At 43.6% G+C, this 27987-nt stretch overlaps 1 protein-coding gene across 2 annotated transcripts in view; it reads left to right on the top strand.

Annotated features, from left to right (window-relative positions):
* The window catches only part of fbrsl1 (fibrosin-like 1), a 311753-nt gene that overhangs the window by 144804 nt on the left and 138962 nt on the right, over positions 1–27987 (top strand). For both annotated transcript variants that reach the window (XM_008282164.1, XM_008282163.1), the window contains exons 3-4: positions 1145–1246; positions 5615–5650. In XM_008282164.1, coding sequence (XP_008280386.1) covers positions 1145–1246; positions 5615–5650 — 138 coding nt within the window. The remainder of the gene's footprint in view (positions 1–1144; positions 1247–5614; positions 5651–27987) is intronic.

Genomic DNA, 27987 nt, shown 5'->3' with positions numbered 1-27987 from the left:
AAATAAGATCAACTGGAGCATGAGACACTGGTGTCCTACTGATAGTTTTGTTTTGCACTGTGATTTATTGCAGTGTCTGGACTTTTGATACAGCATGGATAGTTTTGGTCCCAAGACTGTGTGCGGTTTGAAGCTCTTGTAATTTTGCCAATAAACACAAACTTGTGTCAGAGGTCATGTAAACATCAATACACAATCCACAAGAGTCCCACTTTAACTCCTGTACTTTTTTAGGATGTGAACTGTGACATTTAATAAGTAGACTATTACAGAAATATGCATCTGTTCTAAATAAAACATCAATAACATTTGCTGCTTAGTCAGAAAAACTACTGTTCTGGTGTTTTTGCATCTGTAGGTAGCCCCAAGTTTCCTTTTTTCATAAGACATTATATGGGATTCTTTGTTGTTTTTCATCCAACATGTTCTGGTGAAGTCAGTTTTCTCTTCATTTCAGTCAGATATGAAAGCAGGTAGTGCACCACAGTTGAAATCATTTTCAGTTTTATTGAAGCTTTGTTAATATCACAGTACATCTGGCTGCACAGGTTGACACTGGATTAGAAAAGCCTGTGAATTCAGTGTCTTCACGTGCAACATCCAGGACAAAAGGCAATCGACATTCAACAACAGCACAACATTCTGTACATCCTGAGATTACAAGAATATCATCAGTTTCTTTAGGTTGCTGCATCACATAGTAAATGTGAGATGTGTCTGGCACCTGAATGCTTCATGTAAGGAGTTGTTAATTATTCCTTTCTTACCATATGATAGTGCCACTTTGACAAAAAATAGTAGCAAACATTATATTCACTTGTATTATGAAGCACATTTAACTAACTGGTTTTCAAGAATCAAAAAAATGAAAAGGAAAAGAAACTGTGTCACTGGCATACTCTTTTATAGATGGTCTTTTATATAACAATTTTAATCATTCTTCTTGGCATTTTATTAAAGAAAAAAAGCCTCTCGGTGGTGATTTACAGTTATACCAGAGCCACTTTTTTATTTTATGCCTCTCAAATGTCTGAAAAGTAACAATGAATCACTGCCTGTCAGACTATACTGCTTGGTTGTAGACATAGCGGTTCGGTTCATTAGATAAGTACATTATTTGATGATGGCCTCTTGTCTTGTGCAGATCAAACCTTTGGCGTTACGTCCGGTCAAAGTCAGCGAGGACGAGACAGTGCAGGAGCTCAGTCGGCCGCACAGGAGCAACTCCAAGGAGCAACTCAGCGAGGTAAGCCCGTGGTCAAGACCTTTCCCCTTTCCGCAAACCTGCTACTGAGAGCCGGGCTATCCATTTACACAGGCCGAGGCAGGGAACTCCAAAGTTGGGATATAGAGAACGGGCAGACGAAAGCAGCACTAAGACTGAGATCAGAGGGCAGCTGTTGCAGTAGCTCCTGCTGTTCCCAGCTCTCACTTCGTAAAGCCCCTGTGCGTTGCAAAGAATCCTGGTTGGCTGGCAGCACACAGACAGGAAATGATTAGGCTGGTCACACAGCATCACCTAGCTGGCCTGGCATTACTTAAAGCATGACGCGGTTAAACGTAGACATGACCTAACATGGCTCAGCCGTGTGTGGACTGACCTTGCCAACCCCAGAATGGAACGAGTTAAAGAAAGTGTTCCAATTATCGCTGCGCCGGCATCCATATGCCAGCCCATTTAGAGGATGAGTAGGTGGCAAAGCAAAATGGAAGCCAGGCATTGGTTCAGCATAAGGGATGAAATAATGCAATTTAGATACAGGGGAAGTAATGAGAATTTATGCAAAATCCCAAGCGGCTCATTTTGAATGAATGTAGAAATATGCTTCCTAACTAATGCCTGTCAAGCAGGCCTCCCAAACCTAACTAAATTCAATCAGACTGTTCATTTAGCTGACGAAAGCAGGAGGAGAGAGGGAGAGAGAGAGAAAGAAGAGGAAGGAAAATATGCAGCTTCCCTCTCCAGCAGGGGTAAAATGATGGAAAGAAAAAGATTTTAATGAACTTATTAAATACATTGTTTTAAGCTATTCAGCATTCCAATTGAAAATCCAGCCTGATTAAAAAAAAAAAAGAAAAAAAAATCTCCCAGCCTAATTTTTCCCATCTTCATGCTCTTTTTTTTTTTCTAAGCCTTGCCGCTCACTTTCTCTTGTGCACTGTCTCTTCCCCCCCCACCCTCCCCTCCTTTCTCTCGTACTATTTCTCTTGAATTTGTGTAAAAGGCTGTCTTTTAATGAAAAAGTCAGGAGGAAGAGGCGGGCTTGTCAGATAAAAGACCGACGCTTGTTGACAGCTCTGACAGGGATATACGACAAGCACTAAGAAGGAGGGGGCACGGATGGAGGGGGTGGTGGAAGTGGCGGTGGTTACGGTGATGGCAACAGGGGAGGGAGGGAGGGAGGAATTTGGGGGGGGGGACACTGTTGAAAATTGCATGCTGTAATCGCCGACGGTGTTAGATGTGGCATGTCTCTCTAATCTGCTGCCAAATAAATGGTGCACAGACGCTGATCGTTGCAGCCACGCCATCTATATCTATCCATCTCTCTGCCTCTGCCTGTCTTTACCTCTCTCTGTATTTCCATATGTGTCTGCCCTTCTCTCTGCTGGCTGTATTCCACTCAGTGCAGGCCTGGACGTGACACACACGCAGCAAGATTCTTCAGCAACACCGTGTCACCGTCTGCCTTATATTTCTTATATTTTCAGCTCCATGAAATCTCCACCACCGCACTGAGAGCACTGCTAATTTTCGTAAAATACGCTCCACCACATCAAAGTGGCTCCCCAGCTTTAAGAGCTCTTAACTAATGATGCCGCGTCGGCAACGAGTAAAATGGATTTCTCTTGTCTTACCGCCAAAGGAAATAGAGACAAATGCGACATGCGGACGCGCCCGCCTGCCCGCCTGTAAAAACAGTCATGCATCAATTTGGGAGCAGGGGGTAAAAAAAAAATTGCAGGGGATGCTGTTTGTTCATTGCCATGGTTGGGTCTTTATCTGTTTATTTTGACTAGGTAATTGTGCCTGCAGTGCAGCGGGGCCCCGGCACTAAGCCACACAGGGATTAGGGAAATGTGAGGTGGTAGAGGGGGGTGGGTTCCACTGCATCTGTGTCCTGCGGAGGAGAGGGTGGCAGTTGTGGTGCTGTCAGGGTCTCTAACACCCTCCTGTATTCTCCAGTGTCTACCCAAACCCACCCTCCTACCTGCTCTCCCTGCCACATGCATGTCTGCAACCCCTTTCCCTCCTCATCGTGGTCCAACAAGCTCCGATTGGCCCGCCTCTTGGCATCCCCGCGACTATAAAAAACCAATAGTCTGGGTTAGGAGAAGATGGACTGGACCCTCCCCTCTTATCGCCATGTTTTTCTTTTCTTTCATTTTTTTTTGTAAGGAGAGTGGAGGAGGGGGCATGGAAATGGGGAGAGGATTAGGGGGTGGATTTAGCAACATTTCTCTTCTCCGGGGCTGTTTAGTTAACCCTTAAATGCCGCCAGCATCCGCCCCATCCCTCTCGCCACCAACCACCATAACCACCACACACATACACACACTTGTCCTCCTCCCTCCCCCACACTCCCTCTCTGGGGCGGGTTCTTAAATCCTTTTGAAGTCCTAAGCGCTGCAGAAATCCATTGAGAGCCATGTATAATGGCTTTTAAGAGAGAGTGTTTAGCTGTATGCCGACCCTATGGCTTATGAACCGCTGGCGTTTTAATGGATCCCCCCTTTCCCTCCCCTCTTTTCCTCCCCTCACCAGAACTAAATCCAATGGATTGTCCCTCATTATCATTTAAATAAGCCTCTCTTTCTACTCAGAATGCTTCAAGTTGAATGAACTCTACATAGTAAGGCTAATTCCAAATGGCCTTGGCCTCCCTCCACCTATACACATTTGCACTTACACACACAAACACATGCATATACGCACATTTAAATGCACTCACAACATGCACACACACACAGACAACAGACCGCGTTCTCGCTGGAACACACTTTTGGCCCTTTTGTATCCACAGATTTTTGCCTTCTGTGCAACTCTTCCTCCAGCCTCCTCTCCGGTCGTGGCGGTGAGGGGAGCAGAGAGGTTGAGCAGAGTGGGAATAGCCTTTTGATTCCCACAGAGCCTGCTTTCCGGTTCGCGGCGGGACTCCTCCCTAATCGTCACCGCAGGAGCCGTCCTGCGAATCAGAGGGGCACACAGGCGTTGATGAGGGCTGATGCCTAGAGCAGGTGTAGGAGAATGGATGAGGGGCATTGGGAGGGTGCAAAACAAGGGAGGCAGTGGTGGTGAAGGTGTGGGGGTGGTCATTTTGGATTGAAGGTGGACCTATGGATGAAATTGGTCTAGCAGAAAAGTCCCCTCCAGAGACCGGGCGGGGGGAGAAATTGCCAATCTAGACAGAGGAATAAAAGCAGTGAAAAGTGGAAGTGGAGGGAGGGATTTGGAGATTGGTATTCGTGCTGGGCGCTGACAGACAGAGCCAGAGAACAGAACAAAACCCAGCCTTTTCTGTCTCCATTCTACTCTTGTTCAGCATTAAGAGGACTGCATTAGACAACACAGGAGGAGTTTGATGGGCCAAAACGCCTCCCTAAATGCATGAGGAGATATTTATCCTGAAGAGACTAATAAAACATAATAATGATTGGTTTGGCTCCAACGAGAAAAAAAGCCTTTTCAGCGAAATAATTGCAAACCAGATAAACAGCATTTAATGAAGGCCGGTGTGCATATATTTACAGATTGGATTGTGAACATCATTTACCACCTTTGTCAATAAGAAATATAAAAATAAAACCCACTATGTTTGCAGATATATGTTAAAATATCTGCCTCGATATCCACAAATGCTTGTGGATGCTACTCCTAATCAAGTGGAGGGATGGATTTGTTTTGAGCACAAAGCAAATACTTGATGAATTATACGATGGAATAAGAACAGAAAGCAACATCCTCAGCTAGCGGGACATCTGTGCTGTCACTCAATCTCAAAACAACAGTTTGTATATCAAGGTGTGTTTTATCACTTTATCTACTGATGCAAGTGATGGATTCCTTTCCATGTGTCTGTCAATGTCAAATGGCACTTTTGAAGGCACAGAAACAAGTAATTTTAAGAAAATGGTGACACTCAATTCTGACCTACGCTGCAACACATAACCACTATTGTGAAACCATTAACCAACCAACTATGGGAATATTGCAAATAATTTTGTCAACAAAAAGTCAGAACACATTATGAAAACATAGTTGCTTCATAAAGGCAACCACGCACCTCTGAGCCTCAGAATCAGTTCACTATCCTTATGACGCATTTCCACAGACGGAAGACTGTTGTGCGCAATTCTAATTTTACCAAGACAACCCAAAGTCAGTCCCTCAGCAGGGTATGAGTGATTGTTTTCAGCGCGAGTGCCACTCAACTACCCCCATTGTGCATCCCAGAATGAATGGGAGTGATGTGTGCAGGCGCGGGGTACATGGCAGGGCGGGTAAAAGGTTAACGTGAATATTGATATTAAAGCGACGCTGCTTCATCATGTCTGTGTGAGCGAGTGAAACGCTCCTTAAAGGTCATCCCTGTTCTCCTCTCTCTCCCTACAGAGTTCCACTCACTCGCTGTCAGGCCGCGGCTACTCGGTAAGTGACATTTTCATGCTTCATAGCTTTACGGCAGAATTACAATCTCCAACGACCCGCTTTATGGCCCCGGCGCTCGACATTTTAATTATGTTAAATAGAGTAATGGAGAAATCATGATATTAGGAACATTAATTCTGGCTGACTGACTGATTAAATTGCGGGAAGGTGTCCTGCGCTACCTTGGTGAAAAGAGCCTCGTTTTATTGGCATCGATCAGCGCCGTTCGCCAGTGCTGCAATTTGGCTGTCAATGTTTTATATCTTCCTCCAGTGACTGTCAGTGGAGGATCCTTTTGCTCACATATCTGACAATATGCCTAAAAGCCTTTTGCTTTCCATCCTATAAATACCAATCCTCACCACCGCAGACGTGCATATACGTCTACGCCTTCAGGAAGATCCATAGCAGTTAAAAATGTGATTTGTTGGGACCGACTGTGCATTAATAGGAGTCAGTGAGATGGTTTTTATCATACAACATGCAGAGCGTTGTTCAAGGTAAATGTGCCCGAGAGGAATATTTAGTGATGCCTTGCAAAACGTCAGCCCAATCCTTTCGAACATACACTAGCTCAGAAATTGTCAGCGCAGGACTATTTTTATCCCTTGAAAGCATCTGTTGCCTTGCCCCAGTGCGTTCTCGAACTGTAAATTTGCGCTCTTCCCCTCTCATTGTTTCAATGATGTGTCTAGTCTCTGGGTAATACAGACAGCGGTCGTCCTTTATGTCCTTTGCTTAAAGGGGAACTCATAAGAGGAACATTCTTTAAAGTGTGCTACTTTTAGCTGATGAGTGGCATATGGCAGTTCTTATTGCAGCTTGGAAGCAATCATCCCGACAAACAAAACAACTATAAATGGTTTGTCATCCTTAATCTGCCTCAAAGGACTACAGTTAAAGCACTGAACAAAGCTTAACTTCAAAAGACATTGATCTCTGTGCGATCTTTTTTTTTTTATGTTGTTTTAATAGAACATGTCACATTCCTATTCCCCAGTGGCCGCATACTCACAGATGGATGAAAACAAACAAGACCTTCCAAAAAAGCTTGTGGAGCCCTTTGGCTCGAGCTGCCAGTTTGAGTCGGCAGGGAACGAGGCCTTCTCTTTATCTGAAAGGAAGAAGGAGGGAGTCAGAGAGGGAGAGGGCAGAAATGGAGGTCTAGTTGGCTTGGAGGTGGTGGTGTGGGAGGCAAGGGCATTGTGCAAGCAGAGGAAAGTCCAGTAACCAGGGCAGGAAGTTTCATGTTGTCTGGCTCCCCTCTCTGGCTATCCGATGGTGCTATCTGCAGCGTTTGTAGCCCCCAGGCACCTCCTGGGTACTGAGCTCTGACTCTCAATCTGCTCTGCTGCTGGGCCCGCTTGATTTCTGGGGGCTGCTTATCTGTAAGTGCTTCAGGCTTTACAGTATGATGGTTTCGAAAGGGGGGGCAAGGGGTATGGGGTCAGGGGGGGCTCCAGGGAGCTGCCAGGCAGAGGCAGAGTGGGTATGGGAGGAGGGGTAAGGCGAAGAGAAGACCAGGGGCTGGATAGAGCGTAATGGCTGTTGGAAGAGGATGATGATGGCTACGTTTCTAAGTGGAGGGCTGGTTGTAAGGGGTAAAGGGTCAACGAGGCGGACGTAAAGGCGCAGTCATTGCCACTGGCTACCAATAGCACAAACGAGCTGTTTGATGGTTGGCCTCAGGTGCTGATCACCATCTACATATTTGCTTCCCCAGAAACAATAAAAGAAAATCCTGCTTTTGGATGTGGCCTGGTTGTTTGTCACAAGGCACTAACAGTTTAAAAGAGGAATCTCACTTGACAGTTTGTTTTATTGAATTCTATGGGAGAAACCGCCTCTTCTTGTTTATGCTTCCATATGTCTCCCTTCTTATGTTGCCTGCCAGGCTTGAATGGCCTCATTTAAATGGTTTACATAAGAATGTAAAGGAAGTTTCTGCACTTTAGTGCCAACCTGATGTACAAGGGAAATTGAAGCCCCTGGAGCCATTGCAGGGTGTTTTGGACATTAAAAAATACCTTTATGTCTTAAAATGCTTTGGCTGCTGCATGCAGATCAAGTTGTTTGTCAGCTTAATTCATCTAACAGTGTACATGCAAACGTGTGTATTAATATAAGTTGAATGTTTCCTTTCCTTGATTGTACTTTTTGATCTGAGACAAAGGTGACAAAGGAAATAAGTGCTAAGATTTTGCCTGGTACAAAGTGGTTTATTAATTCTGATCAGTTTCTGAGTTTCTGAGTTGATGCCAATACATTTTAAAACGATGCTGCTCATGATAGATAATTATTGCTGGCGTGTCTTCATACTTTAGAGTTTTAGTGGCAAATGGTTCCAGATAAATGCATAAATGTTTTGGGGTTTTTTATCCTTTTTTTTTTTCTTGTTTCTTTCCCACATTTGCCTGACAGCCATTTGTCAAGGGTGCTAAAAATAAAAATACTAGCTGTTCACTTTTGTTCCTGCTAAGGTGAATACAGTTAAACACAGAAACACTGAAGTTCCTTTTGTTAGTGTTTCTTCACACTTTGTCTGTATAGACCGCACATACAATAATAGAAAACTAATTAAAATGTGAATGTCAATTTAGTTCCTTTGTATAGTCATACCTGAGATAGCTGGTGTAATGCAGCAATAATTGAATGAACCACACCCCATCATGAGTTGTTAGATTGGATTAGATTAGATTAGATTAAATTAGATAGAACTTTATTGATCCCTTTGGTAAGTAGGTGGTAAGTAGGGATGCACAATATATCGGCGACCACATCGGTATCAGTTGATATTCGTGTTTTTTCTGGTATATCAGTATCGGTCTGATGGACAAATTTAGCTGATGTGAAAAACCAGTGATTGTCTAACATCAGCGCCTTCGTCTCTACATTTAACATTGCTGCTATTTCACAGATGTTTTTATTAAATCGTCCTGGACTTGAACGTTACATATGTTAAAATATGTTTGGGGCGGCTGTGGCTCAGGTGGCAGAGAGAGTCAGTCAATGATCGGCAGGTCGGCGGGTCAATTCTGCCCTGTAACCTGTGTCATGGTCATTGTGTCCTTGGGCAAGACACTTTACCCACCTTGCCTGTTGTGAATGCGTATGAATGGATTGTTTGAGGTGGTGGTCGGAGGGGCCGTAGGGGTGCAGAGTGGCAGCCAAACCTCTGTCAGTCTGCCCCAGGGCAGCTGTGGCTACAATCGTAGCTTATCACCTCCAGAATGAATGTGTGGGAATGAATAACCGACAGTGTAAAGCGACTTTGAGTGTCCAGAAAAGCGCTATACCAATCTGATCAATTATTATTTAAATATGTTTTACTTTTGTTACATAACAAAGAAGACTATGTGGTCTAATTTGGTATTGGGCTTCTTTTGAATAGTTTTCACCTTCTCACAGTGCTCACTTATACTCATTTGGTGTGAACAAAAATTGAATATCGACATGTGCAATATCGGTTATCGGTGATATCAGAAATCTTAATATCAATATCGGTATCGGCCAGAAATTTTAATATCGTGCATCACTAGTAGTAAGTAATCTGAGTTAACTTTATTGCCATAACAACAAACACTGAACTGGCCTTGGCAGGTTGTAGCACAAGACAGATATTATAACAATAAAACTTAGCTTTGTAATAAAATCATGATATGAATAAAACATATTAAAATACACACAGTAAATATAACATATGGCATTTTATGTCATAACGGATTCTTCCTCTGTCTCAATAAACTGATTTCTCCCAATAGAAAACTACAAACCGTCTTAGGTTACTAACATGGTATGTTTATCCAGTCGCATTGCCAGACATGCAGTTACTTTCAACCACCTGCCCTTCACCAACCCTTCATCCTCCCCCATTCAGGGGTGAGGACTAATCTCTGAAGCGTTGAGTCCAGCACTGATATGCAGCAGCAGGACTGAGACTTGCTATCTAGCTCTCTGTGGAAGACTGGATATGGAATTGTTTATCAGGCCAGCTCTCTCCTGTCTGCTTTGTGCAGGCTTCATTATAGCCTCGGCTATGTTTGGGAGACAATATCTGTGGCTTGTTTCCTGCGCCGCTACCTGCTTGTTGTTCCAGTGGAGATGGGTCTGGGCTCTGGCGATTTATCATCCTCTCAGGGGCTCCTTGATAAAGAACCCAACATCCCCCTCTGCGCCTGGGAGATACGTGCTGCAAGAGACAGGAAAAATGTCAAAAAATCTCACCGCATATCTGCCCATCCTGTCGCTACCCCTGGGCTGCATGTATTGTATAGAGGAGGAGACGTTTTAGCTAAGCGAAAAAGACAACACACCACCCTTTCCTTTCAGATGAAGTGATTGAGCCTCAGTCTCCCACCCCCCATCTTTTGAAACCACCCAAGGCCAAGCTATGGCTCATGTTTTCACGGACGATAAAAGCATAGAGCTTTGTCTGTGACAGTTTAATCTGACTAGTCTGTTTTGGGAGGGTTTATCTGTGCGATGTCAGAGAGTAAAACCTTAGCCGGAGTGTTTGGGTTGAGCAAGAGTGCTCGGAGCTCTCAGATACACCCGTTCTTCATTTCCCCTGCTCTGGTTGTCATAATCACGTTAAACGCTAAATGAGTCTACAGAGCAGTCTCAGAGTCATGTGTGCATTCTTAAATAGCCTTGTTTTAATTGATTTGGCATTCGCGACCTCCACATTGTGACAAATACACTTCCTTGTCTGAGTGACGAGGCTTTTCACAAGATCTTTATCAAATACAAGGATTATGTCACTTAATTATAATAGAAGCCATTAAAAGCTTCACGCTTTATTTAACAAAGCGACACAGATTCACTGGATTAAATTCTAAACACAGCAACTGAAAAGGAAATTGGTTGTAAATTATATCTTATACTTGGAATCGTTTTTGTGGCAAGATTTTTATTTTTTTTTTGTTAAAACAGGAAGGCTTCTTCGCTTGCACTAAATGAAATCTCTTAACTGCCCCATTGTGAGCGTCTCTGTGACTCTCTGTATATCTCTCCATCTGCCGCTCCCTGTCTCTCTGGCTCTGCTTACTTTTCAGTAGGCTGTGCAGGTGTCTCCGTACCACCGGCTCTGCACATGGTGAAAATTAGTGGAAGAAACCAAGAGCCCAGCAGGAGTGGGCTGGGGCCCTGACATTGTCCTGGCCTTGGGGTGGGGCGCTGCCTGTCAGGGGCCTCTCTATGAGGGCTGTCCGCCTTAAAAAACCTATTTGTTTATCCCCGTGTGCGGTCCGGCTTCAGATCCTGGGCCCTGCTGCTCTCTGCGCACCAGGGACCTGAGCTGTTGCCGCTAGCAACAGATAAAAATTGCTGTTAACCACAGCAGGGCCCACAACACATCAATCAACGGGTCTGCAGATAAAGGCTGCAGGCTTCTGGGGCCCCGGCTGAATGGCACGGTTGAAAATCCTTTTCCAGTGGCTGAGCACACAGAGCTCTGATGATAGAGGCCTGCTATCATTCAGAGTTGAGGAGGGAAACTTCATTTTCAGCAATGCAGCTCAGGTTTTGTTCTAATGGAGATGCATTAGAACGGCACCAAACACAAATGGGACTCTGGGAGAGGTCATTTGAATAAAAAGGCGACACTGTGAATTAGTGTTGACCGGGCTTCAAAAAAAACAGCCCCAGCATAGTTCAGTTGCTCTAAATGAACTCTTAATTGGTTTTGCCACTTGGCTTTGCTCTTAAGACTGCTTAAAAGCTGGGACGTTCAGCTTCACCGCGTTCCACATACCCTATTTGTTAAGACTGAATTGAGATCAACGATTGGAATTTACCAGAAGCTATACCCCAATGGCCCAAACTGACATTAGTACAAAATATTTTTTCATCGGAGGAGACTTTAATGGTTCATTCTAACTTTTTTCTGTCTGCTTCCACCATCCTTAAAGCAAATGCATGGTGATGACTTTGGTGCCTGGTAATAAAAAAGAACAATACTGATCTTTTCTTATATTAAATCCAGTTAATGTATTCCCAGACGAAGCTCTGCGCTATCACCCGAGTTAGTCCAAATGAAACACAGGCTCTCATGGGTAAAAGCATTACTTTTATCCCCCTAAGCGCAACCTTGATTATCATCATTCTTAGTTTGTCCTGGATGCACTGTCCCCTAACTCACATTTGCCCCACTTTAAACAAATAGCCCTATAATGTAACAATCAAACAATGCTCTGAGGATTTGTTTACTGCAGGCTTTCTCCCCATTAAGTTTCACGGACACTGTAGACAAATAAAGTGGTAATTCCACTTTATCATATGTTACATATACCACAATCAAGCAGCAATTACATGCTCCTTCCATTTGTAAGAGCTCCCAGTGCCGACATGGATGTTTTAATGAGGGCTGTAATGAACGCTCAGGGTGTTTGGCAAGTCTCCGAGATGTTGCTGGGGCTTTTATGGCTCCCCATTATAACGTACAATTTGCATCAGCAAATTACAATGCTCCATATCATTATCCTGCACCAAGGCCCGATCATAAATTAGAGCTCCAATTACAAACATCTATCTGGGAACGGGGAATGAATACGATGGCAGCCCCCCAGAAGCAGGCAGGAGGGAAAGAAAGCCTCCTGTGGATTGTGGGATGAGACTTCCATAGAGGTGTGATATTCTTATAAACCATGCTTATGGGGAATTCATGCTTCAAAAAGAAATCAACCATTTTTTTCAGAGGGGGAGAAGAACGTCAACTATTTCTGTTTTGGCAGTTCCATATGTCATATTTCACGGCACGCTGCACATTGAACTTTTTGGTATTTTAATCACCGTCTTCCTGCTAAACACAACACCCACTGAATTAGGTGCCTGACTGTTTCACACTTCTTATTCAAAGCTATGTAAGCCTGTCCATTCAGCCTCGTCTTGTGTGTCTCAATTGAGAACAAGCTCTGTCCCTTCCAATCTCCTTCTGTCTGACTCTCTCTCCCTCTCCCATTCAGCGTGATTATACACTGGAGGGAACATAATAAATCATGGAGATGTATCATGCTGCAGCTTATTAATTTTGCAACACAAGTGCAATATTAGTCTGTGTCATTTAAAAAAGCATTGCACCATTGCCAGTGACCCCCAAGAAAATCAGGGGAAGGCATTTTAGTTTAGACAGATGTGGGGGGGGAAAGAGCATATTTTTGCAAGCGGTTGGTTGTTCTTTCTGCTTTCTTCTTCTTCTTCTTAACACCTCTCTTTCCTTGCTGATATTCTGCCTCTCGCCTGAGCTGACAGTTGTTGAAGGGGAAGCAAACAGCGGTGTACCTGTGATAGCTGTGTTGCTTGTAATCTGCGACCTGTGGCCAAATCTTGCATGGAGAGTTAGAACAAAAGGCGTGCGCAGGTTCGCTGCAGGCGCCAAGCAGAAACCACCTTTACTGATGAGACAAAAGGCCTGCGGGTCTCCCGCAAACCCACAAGAGCTCCCAAATGCTGCACAAACAAAGCCTGAAATTAAGAAGAGCCAGAGGCAGGCCCATTCCTACAGCAGAGCTAAAGTGTTCCTTTTTCATGGCCTCGGTGGATTTCCAGTACGGAATTGTAATAGGGCAGAGAAGTGAAACAATGCTTTGCCATTTTCAGTCACAGATTTTGAGAAAGCAGGTTTCTCTCTTCTTTTTTTTCCCCTCTCTCTTTTCTTTTCCGACTCTCTACATTCACACCTCCTACCACACTTTGTGGGCTAATTTTAAAGGTACTAAAACCTCCTCTTGTAGCCTTTAGAGGGTGTCAGATGATGTTTTATTCATATTTTGTTTTGCATTTTAACCTTTCATGTCTGTAGGATCATATGCATCCATCTTTGCTTTTTGTTTGCAAAACCAGAGCAGAGAGAATGACTGCAAGCCCTTGTTTGAGTTTGAGAGGTCATGAGATGAAGAGACTTTATTCCATATTCACAAACACCCCCCGGCAATTATTACTGCTATCTTTAATGTTTCTATGAATCCATTAGGGTTAAACCCCCCACCTGCCTCTCTAACTCTACCTACATGAGTAGCATTTCTGAAACCTGTACAAAAAAGTTATACTAAGTAGGTCATGTTCTGCCACTCGTCTTCTAATCACTCAACGAAAAGAACACGATTTCCCTCCATCGGAGCCCCTCAGCCTTGCTCCTGGGATTTTCAGTGAGCAACACACACTCATTTGATTTTCTGGCATGTTTTCTCCTTTTCCTTTCTCTCTTTACACCACCCCACCCCCCCTTTACTTTTACTTTGCTTAACTTGTATCTGACAGTACACAAGCAGCACCTACCCTACCTCCAACTTCACCACACACACACACATATGCACCACAACTCCTCCCCCCATCTCACGCTCTCTCTCTCTCTCTCTCTCTCTCTCTCTCTCTCTCTCTCTCTCGCCGTCTCTCCGTCTCTCTCGGTGGAGAAGGTGTCTGACAGTAACAGCAGGTAAGGTATAAGATTACAGGAGAAGCAGGGGCAATTATACCTCCAGCTGATGCTGGTGTGTTTATGAGGAGAGTAACTGTTAATGACAGTGTTGTGGTTTCTCCAGAGGCCAGAGCACAGCTTAAGAAAACCTGCTGTTTTTGTCAGCCTAGCTTCCTGCCATGTTGTTGTAGATGAGGTTTTTTTTTTTTTTTCCTACCTATCAGATTTTTGTTCTTTCTCTTTCACTCTCCCACACTTTGCCAACACTGAGAGCCTTCATTTTGGGCCGACGTGCCTCTGTGTTGTGGCACCTTAGTAGGTACACATTTCCTGTAATGTGCTTGACTCGCATTTGGTTGCAGACTGGATTGCAAACAAAAAAATGGCCTCATAGGGTCATAGCAGCTTGGTTTGGTAAAGCATATTGGTAAACGCGCACACACACACTCTGACACACACGCACAGGCGGGTGTTTGCAACTGCAGGTCTGTCAACAGGGTTTTGGCTGCCTTGCCACTTCCCCCCTACGTGCTTTCACACACGGCAAGCAGATCGCAGCGATTGGAGAGGAGTTTGTGTTTAGATAAAGAAGCTTAATCATAATTGCATGTGGTTTCCAGTGTCTAGCACTGGCACCCTCCCAGTTGCTGTTCTCCTTGGCCCGATGCTTGGCTCGCAGCGAGAGGTTTCAGCAGAGATACTGTGAATATATATCAAGACTTGCACAACAATGACTTAATGAATCTGCAGAATATGCTCAGTATAAATTGGGGGAAAGAGGTTTGCATGGTAATTATATTTAAGTACAAAACAAACATCATATGCAACTGTATCTAGTAGTTTACCCAGTATGTTTTTTGAATCTGTTGGGCTGCCTTTCTTCAGTTGTATTTTGCCATGTTTGACCACATGTAAATCCTTATGCCCTTCTGTCTGTGCCAGATGGTACTAAGACACTATTTGTCTTTTGTTTCCTTTGAGGCTGCACCTGTTGTGGTTGAATCTACCTATTTAACTATGTGTATTCTCTGACATATATTTAATGAAGTTGCACCTTTAAGAAGATATTTTTACCTCTTGTATCATTGGAGAGGCTGTGGATCGAAGTATTATTAAGACATAAACACACATTCAGTACCAACAGGCACATGATTGTTATTTACTCCTCCATGCCTCCTATGGCTGCTGAGTTTGTTTACAATACAAAACATCTCTTGAGCCTGCTACAGGCCCAGGTGGAGTTGTGCTGTAGATGTCTTAGATTAACTATAAGCCTCTTGCTGATTGATTGTTATTTTAGCCTATACTGGTTTGTCTTTTGTCAGTCTTCAGAATGAAGGTTATTTTATTCAGTGTCACTTTGGATAGAGGAGTCAGCTAAATGCCAGAAAATGTAAATGAATGCCACACTCACCCTCCAGTCTTCTGCCCAAAACCATCCACACTCCAGACCCCATGCTCTGTGCCCTCAGCGTGTGGTTGGCCTTGGCCCCGATCACACCGGGGCACATGGGAGATTAACTGGGCTGGCTTACTCACTCAGCAGGTTCCCCGACTCCCCTCCACTCATCCTGGCCCAATCTGCCAGCTAACCTCCTGCTCCGCCGAGCCATGGCAGCAGGGCACCACAAGCCCGGCCCGCCTTCATTACGCCTGCCAGATGGGCTGAGAATTAGATTCGAACTCCCACCATGGAGGGAGGGAGTGGAGAGAGATTGAAAAGGGAGGAAGGGAGAGAGGTGGTGGAGGAAAAGGGAGGAGGGAAGAAAGTTGTGGGGGAAGAAAGTAATGGTTTTTGTTTTCATTTATGTTGCAAGTTATTACATTTTAATGTAACACCCCTGGGACCTGGCAGCATTAAATGCCTGTTCTTGAATAATCGACACTAACTGCAAGCAAATGCTAGGGAGAAATGAAATTAGCGAGCGCAGCAATTTGGCATAGTGATTATCGGCTCCTTGGAGGCACTTCCTGATGATTTAAGAATGCTAACATTTAAGCAAGTCAGATCTCATTACTCTTCAAGGTTAAATCGAGCTGTGTCGGAGGGGAGGCAGATGCCTGATTGGAAATAGTGCTTCCTTGTCTCTCTGTCTCTCTTCATCTCTCTTTGTTCATGCTGATGTTTCTCACTTTTGCGGCAGCTCACTGCAAGCAGAAAAGACTCAGGGCTGAAATCTGTCAGACCCTGATGACACCTTTTGCCAGCTCTTAATTAGATCAGCAATACTCGGTTTCCAAGGTATAATTTGTCCTTTGCCAAGGATCATCACTCGCGCTACAAGCACTGCCATGCTAACTGCCTTAGCCTTGTTCTGAATGTCGGTGCACCACGCATTCCCTTACACTCACGTATATGGCAGGGCCCTTCTATGAATAAAAGAAAATAGGGAGCTTTTTGAATCCACACCAAAGGAAAAGTGTTTATTACTTTTCAGGCTGCGCCACAAATGTTCTTTTATACTGTATTTGTCTCTGCTATTCTCACTCGTTCTATGGAGGCAGAAACGATTTTCAAAGCAATTTCAACCCTGGCATCTTCTAGTCCAGTGTTTACCTCAGCCAGCCATACACATCTGTTCTCCACACAAACTTGATCCAATTAGGTGACACCAGACAATGGCTTACTCCTCCACAAGCCCAGCACAGCGCCAGGGTTCCCGAACAATACGGAAGTGTTTTTTCTTCCATTACGGGGCGTCAGATCCTTTTAAAGGTGTTTACCCGCTGTCGATGTGTCAGCCCCTGTTTCCAAAAGGGGGCTCAGCTGGGGAAGTGATAGGCGATGAGGATAATGATGTGAGTGGGAGCAGTGTGGCGGATGCAGATGCACTTTACCGTGCTGCGTCTTATAAATCCTTCTCTCCGCCGCGCTGCACCCCGCAAAGTTTAGGGACAGATGGGTTGGACTTTTATCTCCGCTTTCTAGATTCCGATGAAATCAAAGCATTTTTCGCTGCGGTGATGAGATTTATTTAAAGCAAGGCAGGAGCAACAAAGCTACTTTGGGGAATATGTCTATTAGTTTTTCCAAGCTGTTGTTTTCTCATGCAGGGGGGAAAATCATTGCAAGTCAAATGTAATCATTCCACCGTTGGGTTATGCTCCGTCTCGAATAATAATAATATTAGTTTGGTCCCTGGCATTGCTTATATCAGGCTTGTAATTTGAATTTCTGAGACACAAGTAAGAAGGCTGATGTTAATCACAACCAATCACCGATGTTATCGTTGTTGTTCTCTCTTTTTTTTTTTTTCTTGTTTATAACAGCTTTATCTTTTGGCACATCTAGAAATTTGGCAGTCTGAATTCATTATCTGCAGCGTTTCATGTAGTCAACAAACATGGTGTCTGCAATGTGGGATTCTGCTTCCTCCTACTTACATGCTGTGTGCACTGTACCGCATCTGATGTCTCTGCATCACATTTCATTTTTGTTGTGGCCAAAAGGATTTCTGGATTGTAGCAGGGTAACCCCAGGAATGAGGAAAAAGCCTCTAAATTGTAACCAGGCATTTCCACATGAAACATTCATGCTTAAGTATGATTAGCAGAGATTAAGGTGGGTTTGTTTTGCCTCTTAGAAGGCCCCGTGACAATTTGGAAATGGATTGAGTGCAGCTTTTGCAAGCACAGCCTTCTTAATCCTGTGCCAAGAGTTCTCACCCACCTTTGCTGAATTATTTACATTAAAGTTCTCACGTCAGCTTTGGAGCCAAGGGCCTAGAGGTACTGTGTGTTAAACTGCCTCAACCTCAAAGCATTGGAAGGATGGAAAATATTATGTTAAGTATTTCCAAGACTTTTAATGGAACATGTTTTGCAAAGAGAGAGATTTGTCAGTGCCACTTGAGGGGCTATTCAGTAGGTATTAGTAGACAAAATAATAATGTGCTACAATAAGTTAACAGAGACTCGGCCCATTGTAATGGAAGCAGCAGACTGTACATTTTTCTATTCCCAAGACTGGTTGCTCAGATCAAATAGTGGTCTGTTATCCCAGCCAGTGATGTGATGTCTCCCCATCCAAGTCATTCTACTATCATGTATCCCATTTCCATATCGCCTCCCTATCATGTATATGAGATGGAGCCCTCCCATGTGCTGGATGATGTGATCCCCAGAAAGATTCATTCATACATAATGATAAAAGATGGGTTTGGACAGGGCTACTTATTTGACAATCATTGAAGTGCCATTGTGATGGATGGCGAAGAGGACCTCCTCCCCTCTCTCCTCCCACCCCATAACCATGGCTCCCTCTTCTGATCCCACCTTATTTATTTTCCCTGGCCTAGCTCAAGGTCTTGTCTCACTTTAAAAGAGAAATATCAAATTGAATTAAAATTGCTCGCTCACCCAAAACAGAGGCCCGTTCGCCTTAAAAATCACACATCTGTTCCCACAATTCATTGTTGCAAAGTCAATCGCCACCCCCACCCTCGTCCCTCTCTGGGCGCGTGGTAATGTGAATTATTCATGCCAGCGGGGCCACAGCGTGCTTCATCATGTTAAAGTGCCCATGACATTACTGATGGAGCCACCGATGCCCTCGCACTGCTAGCTATGCTAATGCATCTGGAAGGAGGAAAGAAAAGACATGGGAGCACCTCTAGGGATCAGAAGGACAAGAACTGATCACCTACTAGAAATTAGTACTTGAAGGTCTAAGTCCTAGACCAAAAAAAAAGATTTCCTAAGTGAACGGCGGAGAATGAGGAAACCAAATATTAGTTTCACAGCTTCGAATCATGCAGTCAACCTTCACAACAGAGTTATCAGCCCATGTGGCACCCACATGGCTCAGCGGTTGGGATACTGGTCATGAACCCCACTGTCCCCAGGTTGTGTCTGACTGGGACCTTTGTCGCACTTCTTCCTCTCACTTGTATGCTGTCAACTCTACGGTGTCCATATTTAGTAAAGTCATGAAATGCTGTAGAGATTATTCATATTATGAACAATTACTGAATTTACAAAAATCTATAATACAATTTCAATCTAATGAAAATAGCAATTAGGTTATGACTGTATATAAAGATAGAACAACCCTCCATGACGCTCCCACGGATTTCCTAGACAGCAGCTTTAGAGCCCAGTGTGGTGGCTCCAGCCATCACCAGCTTGGCAATACCTGACTCCTCCTAACTCCCGGCCAATCCAAATGTTGTGTTATGAACAGGGAAATTGGCTATAAAGACCAGATTTTATGGACCAGAATGTCGACATGTTTCTTTCTGCTGCATTTTAACACTGAGGTCTACGGGGACTGACTCGCTTTTGGAGCCAACCTCATGTGGACATTTGAGGTAGTACAGACTTGCAGGTGACTTTTTTGCAGCCTCCAAAGTTGCTGCTTGTTTAAATATTATTTCTGAAAGAGCTGTATCTTCTTGTATAACATCATTAATTGGAAAAGTATTAAGAGTGTTTTTTATATCATTCAACACTGCATTCAACACAGGAACACAAGAGTCACACTAAACATATGATGTGGCTGTTTGGTTATATGTATGTGTCAGTGGTCTTAGAAGTTACTGATTCAATGTAATGCCGTGGGTTCTGTTAGAATCTGTCACAGTCTGCATGATTCATTTGTCTTTTGAGAATTCAAATACACAGAACAAGATTTTTTTTTAATCTTTCACATTTATATGGAGAAACTGAGAGCAGTCGAACAAGTGGATAAGTTTCACTCATGCCTTTCACCACCCACACTCTACCAGCTCATGCTGAGATTCAGAGTTTTGATCACAACCCCACTTCTCAGATGGATTACCTTTCTGCTCACTGAGAGAGTGTGTCTCAGTAGCACCCAGGGGATTACTTTGTGTTAGTGTGCATCAGTGATGGGTGCTCTAATGATTTGCTGTATTTATTGGAACCCTGAAATTTAATCAGCCAGCTCAATTGTAAGTGCAAAGAATTAACTTTGATGGTGATATTGAATGGAGGGCATCGGTTTAGCTTGCAAAAGAATATACTTGAATGGTGAACGGTACTGTAGTACACATAATGTGGGCCCAGGGGGAGAGGCCATCATTCAGCTCCACTTTTTGTCCTTCAGGTGTGTGTATTCATGCCTAAGAATGGTCTGATTGATAGAGATTTCTAAGCCAGAATGCTATCACATCTTGCATCTCTTCTCCATATCTGCTCAGCAGATTCATACAAATGGAGGCCTCTTCCCAAATGTTATTTCTTGATGTTGTAAATCGATCTTACAATGAGCCAGTACAGTCTGGCGGCGTTGGTATGCAAAGTAAACAAGCACAGAACAGGGAGGAAGCAGAGAAAAGAGGTTGAACAGGGTATGAAAGTATTTCCACTGTCAGTTTGTGTTAAACCGGTCTCAGATATGCTCTTTGTGAAGCTTTTCTCGCCTTTTCAGAAACCGCCCGCGCCTCTGTAAAAGTGCTGGGCGAGATGAGCATAACTGATACTGTGGTTCCCACACGCTCTGCCTTCTGAAATTTCACAACCGATAGCGGTTACTGACAGAGGGGGCCAGATAAAATCTCACCTGATTAGAAAAAAAAGAGCGAGAGAGGCAGTGAGAAAGAGTTGAGGCAAGGTGAGTAAAAACTAGAAGAGATAGCAGGCTTCATCGGGTCTCTGAGGTTGTGTCTAGGTTTCAGTTGACACATCGCTGGCTGGCCCTGAGTGCACCACGCTCTCCACAAATGAGTGGGTTGAGTCAAGACTGACGGATTACAAACCACACTGGCATTGCTTTATCTTCTGATTGCAAATTTGAGACACAGATTCTTGAAGTGTGATTATGACTTTTTGCCTTTCGGAGTTGTTCTTTGGAAACAAGGGCAATACTTTATAATCCTCTCACACTATAACCCTTCAAGCTTCCGTGAGACAAACATACATACATTTACACCCAAAGGTGAATGGGTTATAATTTTTAAAATATATATATATATATATATACATATATATATATTAATTAATCTTTTTTTACAAAAATGTATGGTTAATGTATATAGCCATCATATGTGCCATTCTGAAGGGCTTTCCTGCAGTTGGCTACATGATGATGAATCACTGGCACTGTGTCCTACTAAGGTCCACCATGTACTCCAAGGGCCGAATGATGAGCCTAGCACCACGTAGGCAGGAGGTTTGGACCCAAAATAACTCCATTGCCTGACTCCTGGGAGCTGCTATGCTGAAACTGAACTGCTGAAAGAGATGCTATCGCAGTTAACCAGCCCTGCTTGCTGTTGAGAAGACGAAAAAGGAAGGAAGGCAGTAGATGGCATCATCCTGTTTGTTCTTTTTCAGACTTAGCCTGCCATGATTATGCTCTTTATCTCTGATCATCTCTGATTTAATGTGCTCCATTTCGTTGCTGTCATTCAAACTGAGGTGATATGATGGAGTGTCTGAGTTATTACCTAACAAACAAAGTGATTTGACTCGCTCAACAACATGTGGGAGATGTGACCAAGGAAAATTGTTCCCAAACAGAGCACTCAACTCAGAAATGTATTCACATTTCACAAACCCGGTAACTAGAACATTTTTTTTTAGTTTCAATCTTTCAAATTTCGGTAAATTGACACATGTCACGAAAGGTCCGCCCAGCTCCCCTCCTCCTCCACCCATTCCAGATGCTTGTTAGCAGGCTGCCATAGGCCCACATCGCTGTGACGGCTCAGTCATAATCTATTACACTAACTGGGAACCTACGCATCTCATAACTGGCACCAAATATTGGTTTTGCTGAAAATTCCTGAAAAAAAAGACACATTAATGATGAGAAAAATAAACAGGAGGCTTGTCGGCAGGATGTGGGTGGCTGTCCCATGGGAGAGGAATCTCGGGGATATAGAAATAGTAACAGCATCACCCAACGGGGGTTCCACCACCTCCCCCTCACAGTCTTTCCTATACTCCCAGTGCCTTCAGCTATCGAAGCACTTGCGCGGCGTAGTAAGACAGCAAAGTTTTCATTTACCATCTACAGAGATCCCACTCCGAAAGCAAGCCTTCAGGGTAATGTTAGGTCTTTTCATAAGTTACAAAGATGTAATTAGACAAATTAGCTCAGCAGACACTCTGGGTTGCGTTTTTAATGGCTGCATGTTGCCTAGGTTGGTAATTAGCAGGCAGCCGCTGCTCCAAAATCACACATTGCACCCGAGGCCTTGCATCCGTAACCTGACAACCAGTGGCAGCGCGGTAATGAAGGCTTATGTATCCCACAGGCTTGGTTTGCCTCACTTCCCAGCCAGGTTTGATGTTGGAATTCACGCTGTGCCACTGTGCAAATCTCTTGTTTATTCCCATGTATCATTTTCTTCCAGGTTGAGCATGTCGTCCTTTCGGTACGGTGATGTATTCAAATCAAACTGATGTGTTTTTGCCTCAGAGGCGCAGACTTTCATTTCAGCCAATCACCTTTATGGCTCAATTCATCAGGGCCGCGGTCTACGTGTCCAGGTCTCTTGTTGTGAGTAGCACCCGAGGAGCCGATCAGCCATTTCCACACACTCGGCTCCTCTCACACTTTTAATGACTTGCCGATGGTGATTTTGACCAAGCGCCTGTTTTTTATTAACTCGGAATAAATTCCTCTTCTCTCTGACACTAGACATTCTCTTTAAATTGGATTGAGGGGGCTGAATGCCAAATCGGAAATGACCTAGCAAAATGCAGATTAACTTGCGAGAGAATTTATTTGTCTATTTACTGTATGTGTCCATATTAAATTTGTGACACTCTGTTTATCACAAATATGAAGTTGGGAGCTTTTCACAATCACAATGAGTTTTCATATGCAGCAACAAATTGATTTTCTCTCAGTTTTTCCATTCATTTGTATGCAACGTCAAGATCTAAGGCATGTCTTTATCTGAATAGACATCACATTCAGGTGCTTTCAGTAGCTATGAATTGAATGTGTCATAGTTCACTTCATTCAGCAGCAATTCCCCACATTTAATCTATTGCAATCAACTGTAGCTCTGTGTATCTGCTGATCACGCCATACAAAGAAAAGCAAGGCAAGATGTGTCTTCAAAGGGGGTACTTCTAACTGATGTTTACAGTAATTTAGATTTACCAACTTAATGAGAAAAAACTAACTTGTTGAAGCTAAGTAAAAAACATTAGTTCCTGTATATATAGAACTCTTGTTGTTTGCTGTAACCTGTCAAAAGTCTCAGTGGCTTTGTACCACATACTGTCTTTCTGTCCTATTTGTGGGGGCAAGTTGGCACAATGTTCTGCCTTCACTGACGTGGGAAGGAGATGATTGGAACAACGTGCTGCGAGTGGATAGCAGCACACATCCACAGGAGCTTTGTGGACCAAGGAGATAAGGCTGGAGCCCACAGCATGACAGGGAGAGCAGGACTGGGGAATGGAGGACAAGAGACTACAGCCTTAAGGCCAAAATACTCAGCAGAGAGTAATGAGGGCCAGCTCTCACCGAGGATACCGCCAAAACTGCCAGAGAGAAGGGGAGAAAAGGAGAGGAGGAGAGGTGGAATAACAACCTTGCAGGGCAAATTAGCTGCCTCGCCATAGTGGCTGACATGGTGGAATGTTTAAAGAAAAGGCACAAATGACAAGGAACAAATTTCAAGGTAGCTTTGATTCCAAGTGCAGGAATCTGAGCCCTGTTGGGACAGGCACAATTACACAAACACCAGACTTGAATGCCTCAACTTAACACCCTTAGTCACAAGCTAAGTATATAGGCATGTATCAGGTAGTTTAGTAGCACCACAGCTTGTATTAAACTGATTACATGGTATATCTGCTTTGTTATAATGTGATGGATTAAATAAGAACATAATTTAGATAGTAGAATAAAGGGGGGTGGGGGGTATATTTATATGTAGATATGTACCTCAATGCATTTCATGCTACCCAGGGTATTGAGGAGTCCTGTAGGTTGGAGTCTACTTTGCGGTTGTGTCCTTAAAAGGTTGCAAAATTCCAAAAATGCAGTTGTCAGAACTGAAGGCCATACATCCAGGATGTTTGAGTCTTGCAAATACATGTCATAGCTTCTATTTAGAATGCTCGAGAGATTGTATGTTACTTCAGAAACTTCTTTCCCTCACATCATTTTGACATTGTATCTGTGACCAACTACAGATAGGTGACAAGTTAAAGGAAAAACCAGAATGAAGCATTTCAGTAAGATGTTTGGCCACCATGTGCTGCCAGAACACCTTCAATGTGCTTTAAGGATTAATTCTCCAAGTCTGTGGAACTCTTCCAAAAGATATTACATCATTTGGTGTTTTTGATGATGCTGTTGGAGGGTGCTGTCGAGCAAATCAGTCCAAATCTCACATAGGGTTTCAGCTAAATCTAGATCTGATGACTGTGAAGACCATAGCATATGGTAAAGATCATTTTCATACTCATCAATCCCTTCGCGGACCCGTCTTTACCTGTAGATGTGAGCATTGCCATCCAGGAAGACGCAACTCCTATCAGGATTGAAATGTTTCATCACAAAATGAAGGTGATCACTCAGAATAACTTAGTATTGATCAGCAGTGACTTATCCCACTAAGGGAACAAGTGGACCCAAGCCATCAGCAAAATACCCCCCACAGCATAACAGAGCCACCAGACCCCCTCACTGTCATCGTCAAGGTCTCAGGATTTGCCTTTATTTTGTCACCGATCTGTATACAGAGGTACACTGGGTCTGAACTTTTTTAGCTCTCTGCCTTCCTCTGTTTCACTGCTGTTGTTGCCACTTTTTATGTGAACAACCAAGTGCAGCGATATCACAATCTTCCTGGAGAGACTGTCTGAAAGTGTTACTCGTTATCCCCACATTTAAATGATATCACATCTACCACTGCTATATGGCGGCTGGCTTTTTAGTCTGCTTTCAAGTGGGGCTGTTGGGAACAACTATAAACATTTTTGATATCCGACATTATCCAGACTGAAATAGCTCAACAACAATTGCATGGGTTACTATGAGGTTTGGCACAAACACATTCCTGTTCCCCTCAGGATGAGTTGAAATTGCTGCGAAGATCCTCTGACTTTCTATGCAGGATGTCAGCATGCTAAACTAAGATAGTCAACACGGCAAACGTTATACCTTCAAAGCAGCTACATGTTAGCATTCTGACATTAGCATTTAGCTTTGTCTGCCTGTGTAGGGTACAAGGTTAGGGTTAGATGTTCCACTTTATTCGAGCTGGCATTAAAATGTCTTAAAATCTTTACATACTTCGTGTAACATCAGTTAGAATTAGTCGGCTGCCACCTTAAAAGAAATGAATGTTTTCTCACAAGGGCCATGTGATGTTCCTCTGAGGGCACAATCTGAGTTGAAAAATACTTTTAATTTCTCAGGTGTGGATTGTGACCTATCAATTCTGCGTGATGCCTGTAGAATCCTCTAATTGAATTTTGCTGTTCTTGTTTAGCTCTGTTCTCTTTGTCTTTTCTTCTCTCCTCCCTTCTCTGGCTCTCTCATGTCATTCACCCGCTGAGCTTCTCTGCGCTGGGCCTGTGGCTCAAGATGTGTTGGATCATTTGATTCCAGCTAATAACCGGAGGTCGCCCAGAGAAAGACATAAATGAGTTGTGGCCTCCCTGGGCTCCTCCTGCTGCCTGTCTGAAGTGTGAGACGACTGGAGGCTCTCCGCCAGTCAGCTCTCTGGATGGAGGCTGATTGTGTCACTAGGGTCCAGATATGTATGTCCTCCTATAGGAGGATGCATAAAGAAGGAAACCTTTTACAGTTTGACTGTAAAAGCCAGGCATTTAAAAAAAAAACACATCTGGCATAGCAATGTATAGCATTTGCTGTACTTTTGCTGTAATTCTTATTATCTTGTCTTTTTCAGTTTTTAATTTTTTTGACATAATTAATTAACGAGGTTGGTCATTCAGTGATGTGAATAACTTGGTAGGTCAGTTATAGTTTGCAGGTTCATGTGCAAATATGCTGCTGCACACGTGCAAAAAAACAAATTCCTAACCACATGCAGCCTGCCTCCTCACACACAGTTACACACGTACATATACTGATTTAACATCAACCCCCCCCTACTTCCTTCACACAACACACACACACACACACACACAAAAACCCACAGACAAATATATATTCTCAGTAAAAATGAAAACACTTCCTTGTTGACACGTTTTAGTGCCTTGCGTTTTGATTAGCGAGAGAAGGGAAGTGGTAATGAACTGTGAACATGCTGTTTCCTTCCATTTGGAGACCGAGCATCAGCTCGTTCTCCCCGCCAAACGCTGTATTATTATTCTGTCCTTACACCGCTCTCAATTAACTCTGGCATCTCTCTCATCCCCTTTTTGTTGATATTCAGTGTCAGAAAGGCTATTTTCTTAACACACTGGTGATGATGATATGCCTGCTTATAGATGAGCTGTGACATTATGAAACCTGCAGATGTTTGGTTGATTTAGATGTTGTTGACATCAGATAGATAGATAGATAGATAGATAGATAGATAGACAGATAGACAGATAGATAGATAGATAGATAGATAGATAGATAGATAGATAGATAGATAGATAGATAGATAGACAGATAGACAGATAGATAGATAGATAGATAGATATATAGATAGATAGATAGATAGATAGATAGATATTGTTAGTTGTATGTTAATAATTAATTTTCCTCCGAGCAAACATTTTCCCACTTTCACAACATTGTTTGCACCCAAACACGTCTTACCCCGAACTCTTTTTGTTTAACACAACATCTCATTGCTCCAGCTCTGAAAAACAAAAGTGTGAAATCACATTTTTCTTCTATCTCGCCTGTAGAATCTGTAATAACAGCCCTGCCCTCGCCTGCTTCGCGGACGCTGGAATATGCGGCACGCGACTTCTCTTGTCTTGTGTGTATATGTGTGTGTGTGTGTGTGTGTGTGTGTGTGTGAAGGAGAAAGTGTGTATCAATCTTTTGTCATTTTTAATACTGCAGTCTTATCAGGAGATATGACAAGCTCAAATGAGCCAGCATGGCAATTACCGCAGTGCGAATAAATGTGGGTGTGTACGTGAGCGTGCATTTGTGTGTGGGTGGGTGATTGTTGGTGGTTAGGTGGAGGCCAGGAGGGGGGCAGGTTGTTGGTGGTGGGACTATTTACAGCTTGCTGATGAGACACCCTGCTGCTCTCCTCATCACCCCTTCCTCCTCGTCTGTCTCCTTAAACACACCCTAAACACACGTTTACACACACATACGGGCACACACACTCCAGGACACCTGTAATTAGGCAGTTAACTGTCACACAAATACACAAATACTCATGTAATGGTTACTGCAGTGTCCAATATATACCTTCTCTCGTGCCACTGGAAGCATTTTACAGCAAATTTAGAACTAAAAGTTTCACATTATGAGAGAAAGTTATACTCCAAACAAAATCTGTTTGGATGTGGACATTTACATTTATAATTCATAGTAAACACTGGCTGACTTTCTTTGTAGTACATAGTCAATAAAATAAAAGAGCTGAATTGCAAAGCGCACACACATTTTGCGTCTTGCACGCCGATAGCATCATCCTCACACCGAGAAACACGCGCACACGCTGGCTCGTATAGATCCGTCGTCCTCTAAAATGGTCGAGGGACACATCAACACAGCGAGAAAAGCCTGCGGAGGCCACAACATGCAGAGGGATGTGGAGGTGTCAAACATGGAAGTGTCAAACAGTGCCCACTCACCATCCCAAACCTTTCCTTATCCCTCAGTGTGTGTGTGTGTGTGTGTGTATGTGTGTGCGTGCATGTGTGTGTGTAGAGCTACAGTGTAGTGTGTACTGTGTGTGTCCGTGGGCGGCTGTCACCTCTAAACAGCAAAGTTTCAGAATGACAGGGCCAGGCGATGACAGTTCAGCTACTGCCACTGGGCAGGTTAGAGATGGGAGCCTCCCTC

Source organism: Stegastes partitus, unplaced genomic scaffold (genome assembly GCF_000690725.1).
Source record: "Stegastes partitus isolate 25-593 unplaced genomic scaffold, Stegastes_partitus-1.0.2 Scaffold261, whole genome shotgun sequence".
In the NCBI taxonomy this organism is placed as follows: domain Eukaryota; kingdom Metazoa; phylum Chordata; class Actinopteri; family Pomacentridae; genus Stegastes; species Stegastes partitus.
Note: the sequence above shows the minus strand (reverse complement) of the source record. Positions and strands in the feature narration are given on the sequence as shown.